This window comes from Rhinolophus sinicus, linkage group LG01 (genome assembly GCF_036562045.2).
Source record: "Rhinolophus sinicus isolate RSC01 linkage group LG01, ASM3656204v1, whole genome shotgun sequence".
Lineage (NCBI taxonomy): Eukaryota > Metazoa > Chordata > Mammalia > Chiroptera > Rhinolophidae > Rhinolophus > Rhinolophus sinicus.
The window spans coordinates 5264346-5280636 of NC_133751.1; the positions used below are offsets into that span (position 1 = coordinate 5264346).

Consider the following 16291-nt stretch of genomic DNA (forward strand, 5'->3'; position numbering starts at 1 on the left):
CTTTAATCATTTACCTTGTAGGAGATTAGTCAGTAGCATTTTGTTACATATCAAAACAAAAGTCCATGAAAAGTGCTTGTCATTCACTTGTCAGCAATAAAGAAAGCCTTCACTTTGGATTGGTTTATGATCCTTCATTCGATCATTTTGAGAACTAATTCTTAGAGGGTCTTCCAAGACTTCTTCTAGGCTAGTGGTATCTAAAATGAAATTTTCAGAAAATACAAATTGACATGCTTAATGCAAAATTTGTTTTTAAATTTTTTTTCAGAAATGGTATTCTGGCTATTTTTTTTCAGAAATAGCTATTGACATGAAAACAGTTGATACAGCAAAAGCACTTGCATAGGCTTGGTCATAACTTGATTCTTCTGTGTTTCCCAGATTGAAGGACAAGGGCATGGAGCTGTATTTGACTGTAAATTTTCACAGGATGGACAGCATTTTGCCTGTACAGATTCTCATGGACATCTTCTGATATTTGGTTTTGGATGCAGCAAGCCTTATGAAAAGGTAATTTTCAATATTTTCTTTCAGCATGTAAAATAAGTAGTTATGAAGGATATTTTGAAAATGGGTTAGATGTGTTAATTTGACTTCCTTGTTATTTCTAATTATAATTAACTACTTAAAGTTTGTTTTCTTGAACATAAAACCTCAACATGTCAATCTGTCAACTTCCCTTTTCTAGATCCCTGATCAGATGTTCTTCCACACTGACTATCGACCACTGATTAGGGATTCGAACAATTATGTCTTAGATGAGCAAACTCAGCAGGCGCCTCACCTCATGCCTCCACCATTTTTGGTAGACGTAGATGGAAATCCTCATCCCACCAAGTATCAGAGATTGGTACCAGGCCGAGAAAATTCTGCAGACGAGCATTTGGTTCCACAGCTAGGCTATGTGGCAACAAGTACGTGCAAAGCCCTTTGTTTAAAAAAAACAAAACAAAACCTTTTTATTTGAAAAACGTTAAGAATAATATGAAGAGCTCCTGTACTTTCAGATTTACCAGTTGTTAATATTTTGTAATACTTTTATCATTTATCTCTAGATACATATTGTTTGGAACCATTTGAGGCTTAAGTTCTGGAGGTCATGTTCATTTACCCTTTAATACGTATTTTCTAAGAACATATTCTCTTACATAATCATAAACAATGATCAAAATTAGGACTTTAACACTCATAAGACTGTTATCAAATCAATAGTCTCATTAAATTTTGTCTGTTATTCTAATAATGCCTGTTACAAGCTTTTCTGTTCTCCACTGAGTTTAGTTGGGGGAGTGCACATTAAACTTAGCTGTCATCCATTCAGTTCTGGTTCTGCGTTTTGGACAATACAACATGATTGATGTCGTAGCCTCCCTGGGCACCGCCAGGATGCTTACAAGAGTGTTCTGTCCAGTGACTGGTCCTATTGTCTTTGAGCACTCAGGGTGGTGGCTGCCAGCTCTCTCCACTGTAATTAATGAGTCATTTGTAGGGAGATACGATGTAAGGAACCTGTTCCTTATCAAACTTCACACACAAGTTGTAGGATCCACTGGTAATTTTTGCCTGAATTAGTTAACGATGCTTGTTGCAAAATGGTTGTTTTCTAACTCTGTCGTCATTGAACCTGGATTTTATTGGTTGCCTTCTACTACTCTCCCTTTGGTTTATGTAGTTCATTACGTTTTAGTATGGATTTATTGGTCATTACATAGTGGGTTATAATCCATTACTTGTATTTTATTGCTCATATTATCTTTAGATTTGACTATGAGAGCCTCTTCAAGCTGAGTTTTGTGGGACTTTTCTCAAGTCCCTTTGAGCGAGTACTTTTTTACTTTCTGGCATAAGGTGTTCCAGTCTCATCTTGTTCTGTGTCTGTTGTAGCCAAGCACTGAGTTTTTGTATTGTTTTCTTTTGTGTTCATAGCAGTGCAGTGTTTCTCCCAACAGATAAGCTAAGAAAAAAATGCTTCTACAGACATACCTAACAGATACTGTGGGTTCAGTTCCTGACCACTGCAATAGAGCGAATATTGCAATAAAGCAAGTCACATGAACATTTTGATTTCCCAGTGCATATACAAGTTATGTTTACACTATACTGTGTGCAATAGCATGTCAAAAAAACTTATAATTAAAGAATACTTGATTGCTAAAAACTGCTCACCATCATCTGAGCCTTCAGTGAGGTGTAATCGTTTTGCTGGTGGAACGTCTCGCCTCGATTCTGATGGCTGCTCACTGATCAGGGTGGTGGTTGCTGAAGGGTGGGGTGGCTGTGGAGTTTCTTAAAAATAAGACAATGAAGTTTGCCCCATTGATTGACTTCCTTTCATATTGCAAATGATTTCTCTGTAGCATAAGATGCTGTTTGATAGCATTTTACTCACAGTAGAACTTTTTTTAATATAGGAGTCAGTCCTTTCAAACAGTGTCTCAACTTTGTCAACTAAGTTCATGAAATATTACCAGTCATTTGTTGTCGTTTCAACAATCTTCATGGCATCTTCACCAGGAGTAGATTCCATCACTTTCTTTGCTCATCCATAGGAAGCAACTCCTCATTCATTAAAGTTTTATTAAGAGATTGTGGCAATTCAGTCACATCCTTATGTTCTGCTTCTAATTCCAGTTTTCTTACTATTTCCACCACATCTGCATTTATTTCTTCCATTCTTGAACCCCTCAAAGTCATCCATGAGGCTTGGAATCAACTTCTTCCAAACACTTGTTAGTGTTGATATTTTGACCTCTTCCCATGAACCTAAATGTTCTTAATGGCATCTGGAATGGTGAATCCTTTCTAGAAGGTTTTCAGTTGACTTGGCCCAGATCCATCAAAGGAGTCACTATCTATGGCAGCTGCAGCCTTAGGAATTGTTATTTTACCCCCCCTGGGGCCCCTGGTCTTTAATCAGGGGCAGGCCAGGGGCAGGCTGTCTGAGGAGGTGGCTGGGAGCAGGTCTCTGCTGCAGGGTCTGCATGGATGGGAGGCAAGAGGTTAGCCCCTGGGGTGACAGTACCCCAAAGGACAGAGCAAGATGAAATGTATTTCTTGAATAGTAAGATTTGAAAGTTGGAATAACTCCTTGATTTACGGGCTGCAGAATGGATGTTGTGTTTCAGGCATGAAAGCAACATTCATCTCATTGCACGTCTCCATCGGAGCTCTGGGGTGACCAGTTGCATTGTCAATGAGCAGCAGTATTTTGAAAGGAGTCTTTTTTTTTAAGCAGTTAAGTCTCAACAGCTTAAAATACTCAGTAAACGATTTTGTAAAGACACATGCTGTCATCTAGGCATTGTTGGCCCCTGCACAGAGCACGGGCAGAGTGGGTTCAGCATCATTCCTAGGGGCCCTCGGCTTTTCAGAGCAGTGAGCACTGGCTTCAACTTCAAGTCAGAGCTGCTTCAGTTGCTAAGCGAGAGTTGGCCTGTCCTTTGAAGCCTTGAAGCCAGACAATGACTTCTCTCTAGCTATGAAGGTCTAGATGGCATCTTCTTCCAATATAAGGCTGTTTTGTCTACACTGAAATCTGTGGCTCAGGTAGCCGCCTTCAGGAATTACCTTGGGTAGATCTTCTGGAGAACTTGCTGCAGCCGCTCCATCAGCACTCGCTGCTTCACCTGGCATTTTGTTATGGAAATGGCGTCTCTCCTTAAACCTCATGAACCAACCTCTGCCAGCTTCAAACCTTTCTTCTGCAGCCTCCTCCCCTCTCTCAGCCTTCATAGACTAGCAGAGTTAGGGCCTTGCTCTGGTTTAGGCTTTGGTTTAGGAGAATGTTGTGGATGGTTTGTTCTATCCAGACCACTAAAACCTTCTCCACGTGAACAATAAGGCTGTTTCACTTTCTTATCATTCACGTGTTCACTGGAGTAGCTCTTTTCATTTCCTTCACGAACTTTCCTTTTCATTCACAACTTGGCTAACTGGTCAAGAGGCCCAGCTTTCAGCCTTCTTGGCTTTCGACATGCCTTCCTTGCGAAGCTTCCGCATTTCTAGCTTTTGTTTTAAAGTGAGGGGCGTGTGACTCTTCCTTTCCCTTGAATACTCAGAGGCCCAGGTAGGGTTATGAATCGGTCTGATTTCAATACTGTTGTGTCTCAGGGACTAGGGAGGCCTGAGGAGAGGAAGAGAGACGGGGAAATGGGCAGTCGGAGCCGTCAGGACACACACAGTGTTTATCGATTAAGCCTGCCATCTTACACGGACGTGGTTTGTGGCACCCCAGTATTGTAATGTTATTACGACAGTAACATCAAAGATCCCTGATCGCAGCTCAGCATAACAAGTATAATAATAATGAAAACGTTTGAAATATTGCAAGAATTACCAACATGTGACGCAGACTCAAAGTGCACAAATGCTGGTGGAAAAATGGCACCGATAGACTTGCTCGATGTAGGGTTGCCACAGACCTTCAATTTGTAAAAAACGTGATATCTGCAAAGTGCAATAAAGTGAAGCAGAGTAAAATGAAGAATGTATATTTTGTTTGGGTGAGGTTTGATTTACTGAAACTAAATCACCAGTTAATATATAAAGTTGAAGCTTAATGGAAGTCACTGTACATTTGTTTCAAGTGTTTGTTTTTTATTAGTTTGATTGAAGTATACTTTATAAAACAACAAAATTCACCGTTTTTAAGTGTACTGTTCAAATGAGTTTTGACAAATTTTAAATAGTCACGTAACAACCACCACAGTCAAGATAACTGAACATTTCCAGTACCCTAAAAAATTCTCTCGGTTTGATTTGAGTCAGTATTCTCTCTTTTCCTGGCCCCATGTAACGTCTGTTCCATTTTATCACTTTGGTTTTGTCTTTTTAAGGAATTTTGTACAAATGGAATTGTACGATACGTAATCTTTGGGTCTGGCTTGCTTAGCATGGTGCTTTTGTGGTTCATTCCTGTTGTTGCAGGTATCAGTCATTGGTTTCTGTCTGTTGATGGCAGTGCCCCATCGTGTGGACATATCACCATGTATTTATCCATTCCCTAACAGTTAAAGCACATTGGACTTTTGTCTTTTGGGGGCTGTTATAAGGAGTGCTGGAATATCCAACTACCGTGTTTCCCTGAAAATAAGACCTAGGCGGACAGTCAACTCTAATGCCTCTTTTGGAGCAAAACTTAATATAAGACCTGGTCTTATGTTAGATAATACCCAGTCTTATAGTAAAATAAGAACAGGTCTTAAGTTTTGCTCCAAAAGATGCATTAGAGCTGATTGTCCGGCTAGGTCTTACTTTTGAGGAAACGATATCATGTGAGTTTGCCTTATTTTTCCCTTTGGTTCTGTCAAGTTTTGCTTTATGTATTTCAAAGTTCTGTGAACTAGGTGCATACACATTTCAGATTGTCCTCTTTGTGAACTAATGTTTTCATCATTATGAAGTGACTGTCCTTGGTAGTATTTCTTGTTTTGAAGACTGTTAATTTGTTTCTTATTAATTATAACCAGTCCAACTTTTTTGGATTAGTGTTACCCTGGTATATCTTTCCAATTGTTTACTTCTAACCAATCTGTGTGTCTATGTTAAAACAGATTTTGTACAGGCAGGAATCCAGTGTGACAACCTGTCTTTTTTGTTGTTTCTTAAATTTATTTTTTATTAGTTGGTGTACAAAGCAATATAATAGATGTTTACATTTGTTAAATGTAAAGTGATAACCCTCATAAAGTGATAACCCCCACACCAATCTACTAGCTCTCTGACGTCTCATAGCTGTTACAGTGCTATTGACGACCTCCCCTATGTTGTGCTCTGCATCCCGTGACTACACATACCTATGTATTTAGTTATAGTTGACATTCAGTATTATTCTACTTCAGCTTCAGGGGTCCAGCGCATTGGATACAGTGACAACCTGTCTTTTAATTGGAGTATGTAGACCATTTATATTTAATATAGTTATTAGTATGGTCAGGCTTACATCTTTACCATTTTGCTATTTGTTTTCTCTTTATGCTTTCTGTGCCTTTTTTTTCTGCCTTTGATTTTTTTTTTAGTGTTTACATTATCTCCACGAATGTCTTATTAGCAATGCCTGTTTGTCTTACTTATTTTGAATGGTTACTCTAGGCCAGGAATTATCACTGTGTAGTTTGCAGACCCGTGTTTTTATCCATGACCTTTTGGGGGGGTCTTCAAGGTCACAGCTATCTTTGTAATATGGAAATATTATTTGCCTTTTTTACAATGTTGGCATTTGCACTGATGATACGAAAGCAGTGGTGGGTAAATTTTTGGCACCTTAGCACAAAACCAGGCCTTGACGCCACACTACTTACTAGCTGTCACTGTGTATTCTTCACTGCCTTCAACACACATTTTAAAATATTCTCAATTTTAAATTGGAAGCGTGCACAAAACAATCCTGCTGTGTACTCTGAAGTCTCTCTCTTTTGGCTGGTGGGAACATGAACTATTTCTAGCCCTGTGAGAGCTCTGGGATTGTTTTTGGCACAGTATTTTTTCATGTTTTTCCCGCAGCATGGTGAAGTTTTACCAAGTTTAGTTAGTCAAGAATTGATTGGGCCTCACTGTATACTTCTGAGCTTTCTGTGCACTGCACTCCTCTCTGACATTCAGCCCTGTGTATTTTAGTCTTCCCCCTGCTCCCAAACTCGGCACTGTCTCCTCAACTCAGTGAGATTTTTGGATGCTATTTAGGTTCCCTCTCTCTTTTTTTTTTTTTCCTGTTTCTCATTTGTTTGTCTTGTTCTTTTGTTGTTTTTGGTTTATATACCACATATCAGTGAAATCATACGGTTCTCTGCTTTTTCTGTCTGACTTATTTCGCTCAGCATTACACTCTCAAGATCCATCCATGTTGTCACAAATGGTCCTATATCATCTTTTCTTACCACCGAATAGTATTCCAGTGTATATATACCACAATTTCTTTATCCATTCATCTATCAAAGGACATTTTGGTTGTTTCCATGTCTTGGCCACCGTAAACAAAGCTGCAATGAACACTGGAGCACACGTGTCTTTATGTATAAATGTTTTCAGATTTTTTGGGTAGATACCCAGGAGAGGGATTGCTGGGTCATATGGTAATTCTATTCTTAGTTTTTTGAGGAACCTCCACACTGCCTTCCATAGCGGCTGCACCAGTCTGCATTCCCACCAACAGTGTATGAGGGTTCCTTTTTCTCCACAGCCTCTCCAACACTTGTTACTGTTTGTCTTGTTGATGCCCTCTCTGTTGTGCAGCCTGGAAACTGCCTTCAGGCTTTTACCTGGAGCAATCAAAAGGCTAGATTCCAGATTCCATTGTTTGTCTTCTTTCAGGGATTACAGTCCTGTACTGCCTGTTGGCCAGTGTCTGAAAGCCCTTGTTTCCTGTATGTTTTTCCGGTGTTGTAGTAGTTTATAGTGGAAGTGCAGTTCCTATATCATGTAAGCCCTTCATGGGTGGAACCCTCCTTTAATATTGAATAGTGGCTGCATTATGCCAAACAGAAATAATTGTCATTCGGGTGATATTGGCCAAGTTACATGGAAATGTTCTCTGCTATGAAAAAAAAGTATATAGACTTTGGGTTTTGGGGGTAGGGGAGAGGATTAGAAGTCGCCTTTTCTACTGTTTTCCCTTTGGTTCCATGTGTGGTCATAGGAATTTTATGATATACCCAGTTCTAATTAAAATGTTCTTATAGTTTTAGATTAAGGTTCCACTTCTTCCTAGCTCATGTTTTGAGAGTGATCCAAAAAATTGTAATGCTATTAAGACAGTTAATCTCATGACGGTTGTGGCATTCAGCTCTTGTGAGCTCTTCGTTGATTTACATGGTAAAATGGAGGTGTTATTGGTGAGCTGGAAGGGAATCCGACTCAGGCAGTAGGATGGCTGGCAGGTTTCTTCCTGATACGGCACACGACATTGTTTAGTTTCTGGCTCTGCTGCTATGGAAGCAAGTTAAATCTCTGCATTCCTTTTGCTTAATACCCTACTAATTGCAGTTTGTTTGGGTTCTGCTTATAAATTGTTGGGGGATTGGTCTGTGTTATATATTCAAAGAAGATGCATCTTATTTCAGGAGGGTATGATATATAAGGAATTTTTTGCATGAAAATGTTAATGTTTAGATAAATTTCCAGACCCCACAAATCATCTAACACTTTTTGTCCGTTAACACTAACTCTAAACCTAGTAAATATCTCTGAAGATGTATTCTTTGAAAAATAAAGAAGCAAAGACACTTAAAAAAAGCTGATTTGGTACTTGAAATAAGAGTTATGGGTACTGGCCCACTAGGAGCATATCTAAGAGAGAGTACCTGAAGCTTTGTGGGAGAGGCCTGTGGAGCTAGTTGCCCCCTCAGCTGCGCTGCACTCAGGACGCTTGGGGCAGGGCGAGAGCTAGAGTTGTGGCCTGTTCAAGGCCAGTAGGCATTACTTCCTCTTTTCTGCTTTTTGAGACGGGAGAAGAAATGCCACTGCTTTTCTCTACATCAGAAATCATACATTGTTGCTCTGTTCTAGTGAGAGACCTAGGGCATTACTATTTTAATGAAATGTATCTTGTATAATTATGGGTGTTAGTGTGAAATAGCAAAAGAAGGCTTTCACCGAAATGTATTTCCTCCGTGTGCTCACCGGCAGGGATTTCAGAGGCTCCTCGGAGGTTTGTGTTGCACTTAATACTCTAAAGGAAAGGTATTATGGGTTTTGAGTCTTTTCTCTGACTTAATTACACTTAGTTATGAGTATATAGCATATCTTTCATTGATTAGTTTTCAAAAACGGGATTTCTGACAATTGCTAATGTAATTTTAATTGTAGTCTACTGAAAGTTTTTTTGCTGTTCATATAGATGTTTTATGTTCATTCATTGAATTTGCAGGTGATGGAGAGGTAATTGAACAAATTATAAGCCTACAAACTAATGATAATGGTGAGCGCAGCCCAGAGTCCAGTGTTCTTGATGGAATGATAAGGCAGTTGCAGCAGCAGCAAGATCAGAGACTGGGAGCAGGCCAGGATACCATTCCAAGTGGACTTCCACATGGGGAAGAAACGCCACGAAGAGGTAATGAATGGATGAGATACATTTTGCCTTAATATGATTGGATTGAAATTGAAGAGTAAATTGAAGTCATTGTTAGGTACCTGCTATATGAAAAACTTCAAGCAATTTACAGTTTAAATAGTCTGGAGGTGTACAGTTGATTTACTAGGTTGCTTTATTAGGTGTACAGTTGATGTGCTAACATGAATATTTAATTTCCAAATACTACGAAAGGCTATTTTGAAAACTTTTTTGCTCTAAAATAAAAAGTGTTTACAAAATTGTATTAAAATGAGAAAAAAAGGACAGTGTTTTCTGAAGGAAAACTACAGCTCTAGGTTTCCCTTGCTTAAGCATTTATAAGGTTTTAAAAACTGAATTGGGTAGAGCACTAATGTTTCTTACTGTGACTCAGAGGGATTGAAGTGAATTTTCAGAGCAAAGTATTTGGTATTCTAATATGATAGTAATTACATTAGTAGTGGAAATGAGCCGGCAATTGTTATGCAAATGAAATCTCATTCTGGGGAAAATGAATGCCTGTGGGAGATTAGAGAAGCGTGTCAAATGCTCTAAAATCCCAACAGTGCCAACAGTGCTGCAGAGGCAATCCCTGTCATATCACACCTGCCCTGGGCACTAGGCCATGAATTTCATTGCCGCCTTCTTTTTTGCCAAATGTTTCTACTTACCTGTTGGAGAATTTGCTTTTTCTCTTATGTAAACTCTTAATTTTGATTTTGTGATGGCAAAATAATTCATTTCCCAGAAATCTACTTTAAACAAATTAATATATACCTAGCTTTTGTTTGTAGAAGGAAATTTTAAACTATATTTGCCAAGTTTACTTTATTTCCTGTCTCTCTATCACTCAGTGCTGTCCTTTGGATAGTTTCTTCGTTCGGTCGCTTCTGCCACACTTGATCTCTTTTTCATCTAATCTACCACGTAACTCGTCTTTAGATTTTACTTTGCAGTGACTATTATGTCTAGAAGTTCTAGTGATTCTCTTTAAAATCTGACTTTAAATTTACTGCCTTATGCTTTAAGTTTTACGTCTTTTTCGTGTTTAATTGTTTTGGATTGGGTCTATCAGTCCTTTGTTTATGACATGCTCTTATCATTGGTTCCCACATTGGTTTTTATTTGTTTTAAATCATGAGAATAACTTACATCCGTTTACGTGGTCCTCCTCAGTTTCCCTCTCCCAACATACCAGTCATTCCAAATCTCGTTGGTGTTTTGCCTTTTTAAAATACATTAAAAAATACATTCTTATATATATTATTAAAAAGCGTTTGTTTTTAAACTTTATAAAAAGCTTATTAGGTTGTACATATTCATTTGAGATTTAACTTATTCACATAATATATTTTTAAGATTGCTCCATTGTTGAATCAGTCATTTTGACTGTTGTGTATTTCTCCATTGTATGAATATATCTGATTTTATTCATTCTTTCTGTGGGCTTTTGGATAGTTTTGAGATTTTGTTAATCACGAACAGAAATGATATTAACAGTCTTGTATACTTTTGAAAGAATTTCTCTTGAATATTAATCTAGGAGTGGGTAAGATACATTATGCCAAACCATTGTCCCCAGTGGTTGTACAATTTATACCCCCACCAGCAATATATAGAGGGTTGCTGTTGAGTCACTTCTCCAGTATTTGGAGGATTTCTTTGTTTTTGCCATTCAAATTGGTGTCAGATGGTAATGCTGTATTAATATGATCTTTAAAAAAATCACTAGTGAAATTGAATGTCTATGTTTTTTGGCCACATTTCTTGTTTCTTTTTTCCTTCTAAGTTTTTTATTGTACAGCGTATATCACGTTTCTTACTATCTGAAGTTCTTTGGGTAGCCTAATCCTATATTGTTATGTATCTCTGTTGTTATATGTCGTTATGAGTTATTGTGGATTATGACCTCATCCTTGGCAGGAAATTGTCAGTGGGAATGATGTACAGCCAAAGTTGAGGGCTTTTCCTTCCAGAATGGTTTTACAAAGATTCTGTAAGGCACCGAGGTTGTCACCAACCTAGGGTCTTTTTTGAGTACGATATTTTGTTAAGATCATGTATTTAAGAAATTTTGTAAAACACTGAATTAAATATCTGACAGATTGCCTTCACTGAAAAGTACAAAATGGTGTAAAAATCAGGCTACCCTGAAGACAGATAAGTGGCTGAACACAGGATAATCTTGGTGGAAGGTGGCATTGGGGTAGGCAGGTCCTGCCAAGACCAATTCGTACTTTAATTTACCATCTTTGTGGGTTTTGGACCACATAAGTAATATAAATGTGAATCCCTAACTCGGGTGAAATACAGGCCCATGTTTATGAATCCCCCTGGGAGATTCCCCCCCCCCCCCCCCCCGCATTCAGGCAGAGATAGACACGTTTTCTAGTTACCTCCTGAGGCCAGTAGGTAGGTGGCTTAGCATTTTGTTTAGGGTATTACATTGCAGGGATTCTGGGTTTTGGGGGGGTGATGTGATTGGGGTGTGGGGATGCGTTTCTCATTTACAGCTGTGCACCTCACAGAGGCCCGAGGCCTTACCTCCCTTTTCCACGTGGCATTGAAACCCAAGCCCTTGGGTAACTGATTTGCGCGACTTCGTCAGGCTGCCATAGTTTCAGCTCGTTGTCCCTAGTGTCCTCTGTTTCTAGCCCAAGGCGATTTGCAAGTCCCAAGATTCATTTACAAGAGTATTTGTTATATTTTACAGAGCTTTACTAGAAGTCGCTGGAGGGAGAGTTTTCAAGTTACTAGAATACAAAGATAATAGTCATGTTACAATGATACCTTGTCTGAGCTGTATAGAATCTTAGACAAATATTTATTAAATGGTTATAAAAAATGTTTTACTTGTAGAGTCAAGTTTCTTTTATTTTGCTTGGTTTCTTTCCCTTAGTCTGGCTGAGCTTTAGACCTTGTAAAGCCGAATACAGATGAATTTAAAAAATTTGGAGGGAAGTCATGCTGTCTGTGGACTAGGACTATAATAAAAACTAACATGAGGAATTGAGGCTTTTTCGCTTAAATTTATAGCATACAGCTTTATTCCTTCCAATGTTTTATTTTGGGGAAAAAAAATCCTGTAGTAAAGTTTCAGGAGTAATAAAATGTGTACCCATATACCTTTCACCTAGATTCATCGTTTTGCTGCGTTTACTTTATCCCATTTTGTGTACATGCCTGGTTTCTGTGTCTGTTTGTCTCTCTGATAGTGTGTGTTCTAAACTGTCTTATTGTAAGTCAGAGATATTGTGACACTTTATCCTTGAACGTGGCTTCTTGTATCTGCCAAGAACAAGAACATTATTTTATATAATCATAATACTGCAACCACAGTCAGCAAATTTTATGTTGATTACCGTGCTATCCAGTGTACAGTCTTTATTCACATTTCCCCAGTTGTCCCAACATTGTCCTTCATGGCTTTTCTTTTTAAAGGATTTTTTTTTTTTTTTTTAATTGGGGAAGGAGAACAAGACTTTATTGGGGAACAGTGTGTACTTCCAGGCCTTTTTTCCAAGTCAAGTTGTTGTCCTTTCAACAATCTTAGTTGTGGAGGGCGCAGCTCAGCTCCAGGTCCAGGTGCCGTTTCTAGTTGCAGGGGGCGCAGCCCACCATCCCTTGCGGGAGTCGAACCAGCAACCTTGTGGTTGAGAGGACACGCTCAACCAACTGAGCCATCCGGGAGCTCAGCAGCAGCTCAGCTCAAGGTGCCGTGTTCAATCTCAGTTGCAGGGGTAGAGCCCACCATCCCTTGCAGGACTCGAGGAATTGAACTGGCAACCTTGTGGTTGAGAGCCCACTGGCCCATGTAGGAATTGAACTGGCAGCCTTCGGAGTTAGGAGCACGGAGCTCTCACTGCCTGAGTTACCGGCCTGGCCCCTTCATGGCTTTTTTTAATTTTAGGATTTGATCAAACCTGCTTGGTGCACTTAATTATTATGGTTTTTTTAAAAAAAATCTAGAACAGCTTCCTCATGGCACTACTTTTAAAGAGTGCATGCCTGTTCCACACAATGTCCCTCAGTTTAAATTATCTGACTATCTCACAATTGGATTCAAGTTAGGCATTTGAGGCTGGCGTACTGCGCAGTTGGTGCCACATTCTTAGTATGTCAGAGCAAGAGACACAGACACGAGCAGTCTCTTGCACTTTTGTATTTTCCCCTTCGCAGTGTGTTCTAAAAATCACTCCATATCCATTTGCAGAACTCTTCTCTACCATTTGATAGCTTCATAGTACTCCACTGTGGAATGACCAGTCTTTACAATTAATCTTTTTTTGTAGCCATTTAAATTATTTCTCATACTTGCTCTTACAAGTAATATTGTGATAAAAACCTATGCCTGTGTTTTCTTCAGATTTTGGAGACTGAATACTATGACTAGGGCGGTTAAATTTAGAATTTATTTTTAGTTTTCAGTTTTCAAAATGTTTCTTAAACATCAATACATTTTAATATAAATGTTTAATGCTATTTTTAGTAGGTGAAGTGTAGTGTGTTGTGCAAATTGGTTCATTTGATTGGTCAACAGAATGCCGTGCATAGGAGAATGCAGAAGTTGTGTTTACGCATTTGTGGATTTTACACTGGGCAAGAAGGGCTGGCATAGCTCGAGTAGAATTATATAGCCTCCCGCAGGAGAGGATAGAGCCCCCCCCCCCCCCCGTTGAATTAGTAGCAGGAGCCCTTTCACCGTGTTTCAAGAAAACAAGTGCTTTGCTTGGGACTCCACCCAATCCCCTCCCCCAGGCTGATGGCCCTCATCTGTCACTTCCAGCTGCTGCCTCTCCTGTGCCCATGTGATCAGCTCTGCACAGGCTCAGGGCTCACCGTTGTTGGCATTGCCCTGCTGCCACGATCCCAGCTCAAAGTCAAGTACTGCCAGCATTTCCTTTCCCCGCTTTACATTTTTGTCAATTTTTAATACCCACTCTGGCAGCTGCCTGCCTGAGTGGCTCGGATTATCTCTTGAGGTCACAATTAGTGTTGTTACAGCTCTTATTATAAAGCCACCGCAGTTTGAGCTAATTTTTCCAAAAAGATGTGTTTTTAGTGTGCAGTTTCGAAGAGGGCAAAGTTTTTAGGAATGCAAATACAATGTTATCATAGAAAATGTACAATTTAAAAGTTTCGGGAAGTCTAATAAAAATGGAAATTGAGGTTAATAGTTTGTTCTGAAGTCTATATTTGAGCTCAGTCACATTTAAGATCCTTTTTCCAAAGTGTTTTCAGTAGATCTTGATTTTGGGTTTGTATCTCAGAAGGAATGTATGTGCCTATTACGTGTTAAATGCATATTAGATTGAACCTTGATAATTTTTCCCTAGGTTTTAGAAGACTAAGCTTAGACATCCAGTCTCCTCCAAATATTGGGCTGCGTCGTAGTGGACAAGTTGAAGGTGTTCGTCAGATGCATCAGAATGCTCCCCGTAGTCAGATTGCTACGGAACGTGACCTGCAGGCTTGGAAAAGAAGAGTGGTTGTACCAGAGGTACCACTAGGCATATTTAGGTTTGTTTTAGGATATCTATTAATATTGTTTTTATCTACAAAAATATATCTATATGGTTATTTACAGATCTTAATCCATTAGTGGTACAAATAATCATATAAATATATTTTAGTAATGGGTTGGAATCTATTTTAATTATGGTAAGAAAATGACAAAATTTTTCTCTAGCTTTTTACTGTGGTAAATTTTTTTATAATAAGCTCGTTTCATTTATATACAAACACCTACTTTTCTCCCTTCAGTATTATTTTGAAAGAAATCCGAGACATAATATCACTTTGTCAATAAGTATGTCAGTATGTATTTATAAAAGACAAGGAATTGTTTTAAAATACAAGTATGATGCCATTATCATACCTTAAAAAAAACCAACTCTTCAATAGAACCACATATCCAGTGTTTAAATTTCCAGTTGTTTAACATGTCATAAATGTTTTTAGTTCTTTCGTAAGGCTTATGTCATTGTTTCGTAATTTTGTCAGAAGGCACATAAAATCTATTTTGGTGATGTGAGCAGGCATTGATGCTCACTGCTTAGATTTCATTAATTCATTAGTGATTATAAAATAGTGATATTTCAGTTCTGTGAAGTCTTTATTATCTTAGATACTTCTAAAAAAGAAATTTACCCAAACCTGATATTTAATTATCCAGCTGTAAAGTTTGTGTATAAAAGACGGGGTAGATGCTTGATTATTTTGCTCTATTTGCCTTCAAAATCAAGATTTATTCCCTGTCATCTTTCATCAATGACCCAATTTGTATGTTTGTATTTTCTATTGTATAAATCACGCTGCTGTGATTTAGCTTATTTCTAACATTCCTTATTGATGCTTACATTGTCCTGTCTCTGGCCGGAAGTTTGCTCCAGTTGGCGCTGCCTGAGTCTTTTGAAATGACCGGGGTGGCCTTCCATGGTGTCCTTGCTGTTAGGAATGGCAGAGTGTAACAGGACTCTCTGCTGCGTTTCTTGACCTGGACCTGGAATCTGTCTTTTCTCTTAAGCAGTCCTGTTTTCTCTTAGTGAGAAATGGTATAATTATAATCTAGGCAGTAGGGTCTTGTTACCTTGCTACTTACTGAGTTGTAATATATTGGTTTTCAAGTTATTGAAAGGAGGCAGAAAATACTGTTTTTCATTAACATCTAAACTCTTTCAGTGTTCTGTCATGGTTGTGTCTCATAATAACTAATACCTGGAAGATCATTTTGTGAAAGTACTTCCTTTATGTGTTTAGTCAGAGGAGTTTCAGGGATTGGTGGAATAATATTGACTAATACTCATAAATTGTACAGTAAATTTGAGAGTATTTAAAGTGCCAGTAAAATAGTGAAAAGCAAAATCTGGGATTGGGACAGGATAAAAAATACAGGAAAGCATCATCATGGATGTAGGCGGCTAAGACTAAGTTTTCAGATTGTGTCCGAGTTGTATGATCATCAGAACCAAAGGTGTCACTTTGGGATACTTTTTGTTGTCAAAACCAAGGGAAAAAAACCAGCATCAGGAGTGAAGACCTGAAGAATAGTTCCTTCAGGCATTTGTTCTCTTTACATAGTAAAGGAAAACTGGAAATAGTTTAAGGCTGGAATCATGGTTTCCAAGTTAACTAGGGTCTCAGGTTCCTCTGTTTCTGATCTCCATCTTAGACTGGATTTCAATCTTAAGTCCAATATCAATATCAGTGTCCACGATAGCTGGTCATCACATACCTACA

General features: G+C 38.6%; 1 protein-coding gene across 4 annotated transcripts in view; it reads left to right on the forward strand.

Annotated features, from left to right (window-relative positions):
- Positions 1-16291, forward strand: part of BRWD1 (bromodomain and WD repeat domain containing 1) — a 104828-nt gene that overhangs the window by 28082 nt on the left and 60455 nt on the right. For all 4 annotated transcript variants that reach the window (XM_074325217.1, XM_074325220.1, XM_074325227.1 and 1 more), the window contains exons 16-19: positions 385-513; positions 692-917; positions 8867-9052; positions 14389-14572. In XM_074325217.1, coding sequence (XP_074181318.1) covers positions 385-513; positions 692-917; positions 8867-9052; positions 14389-14572 — 725 coding nt within the window. The remainder of the gene's footprint in view (positions 1-384; positions 514-691; positions 918-8866; positions 9053-14388; positions 14573-16291) is intronic.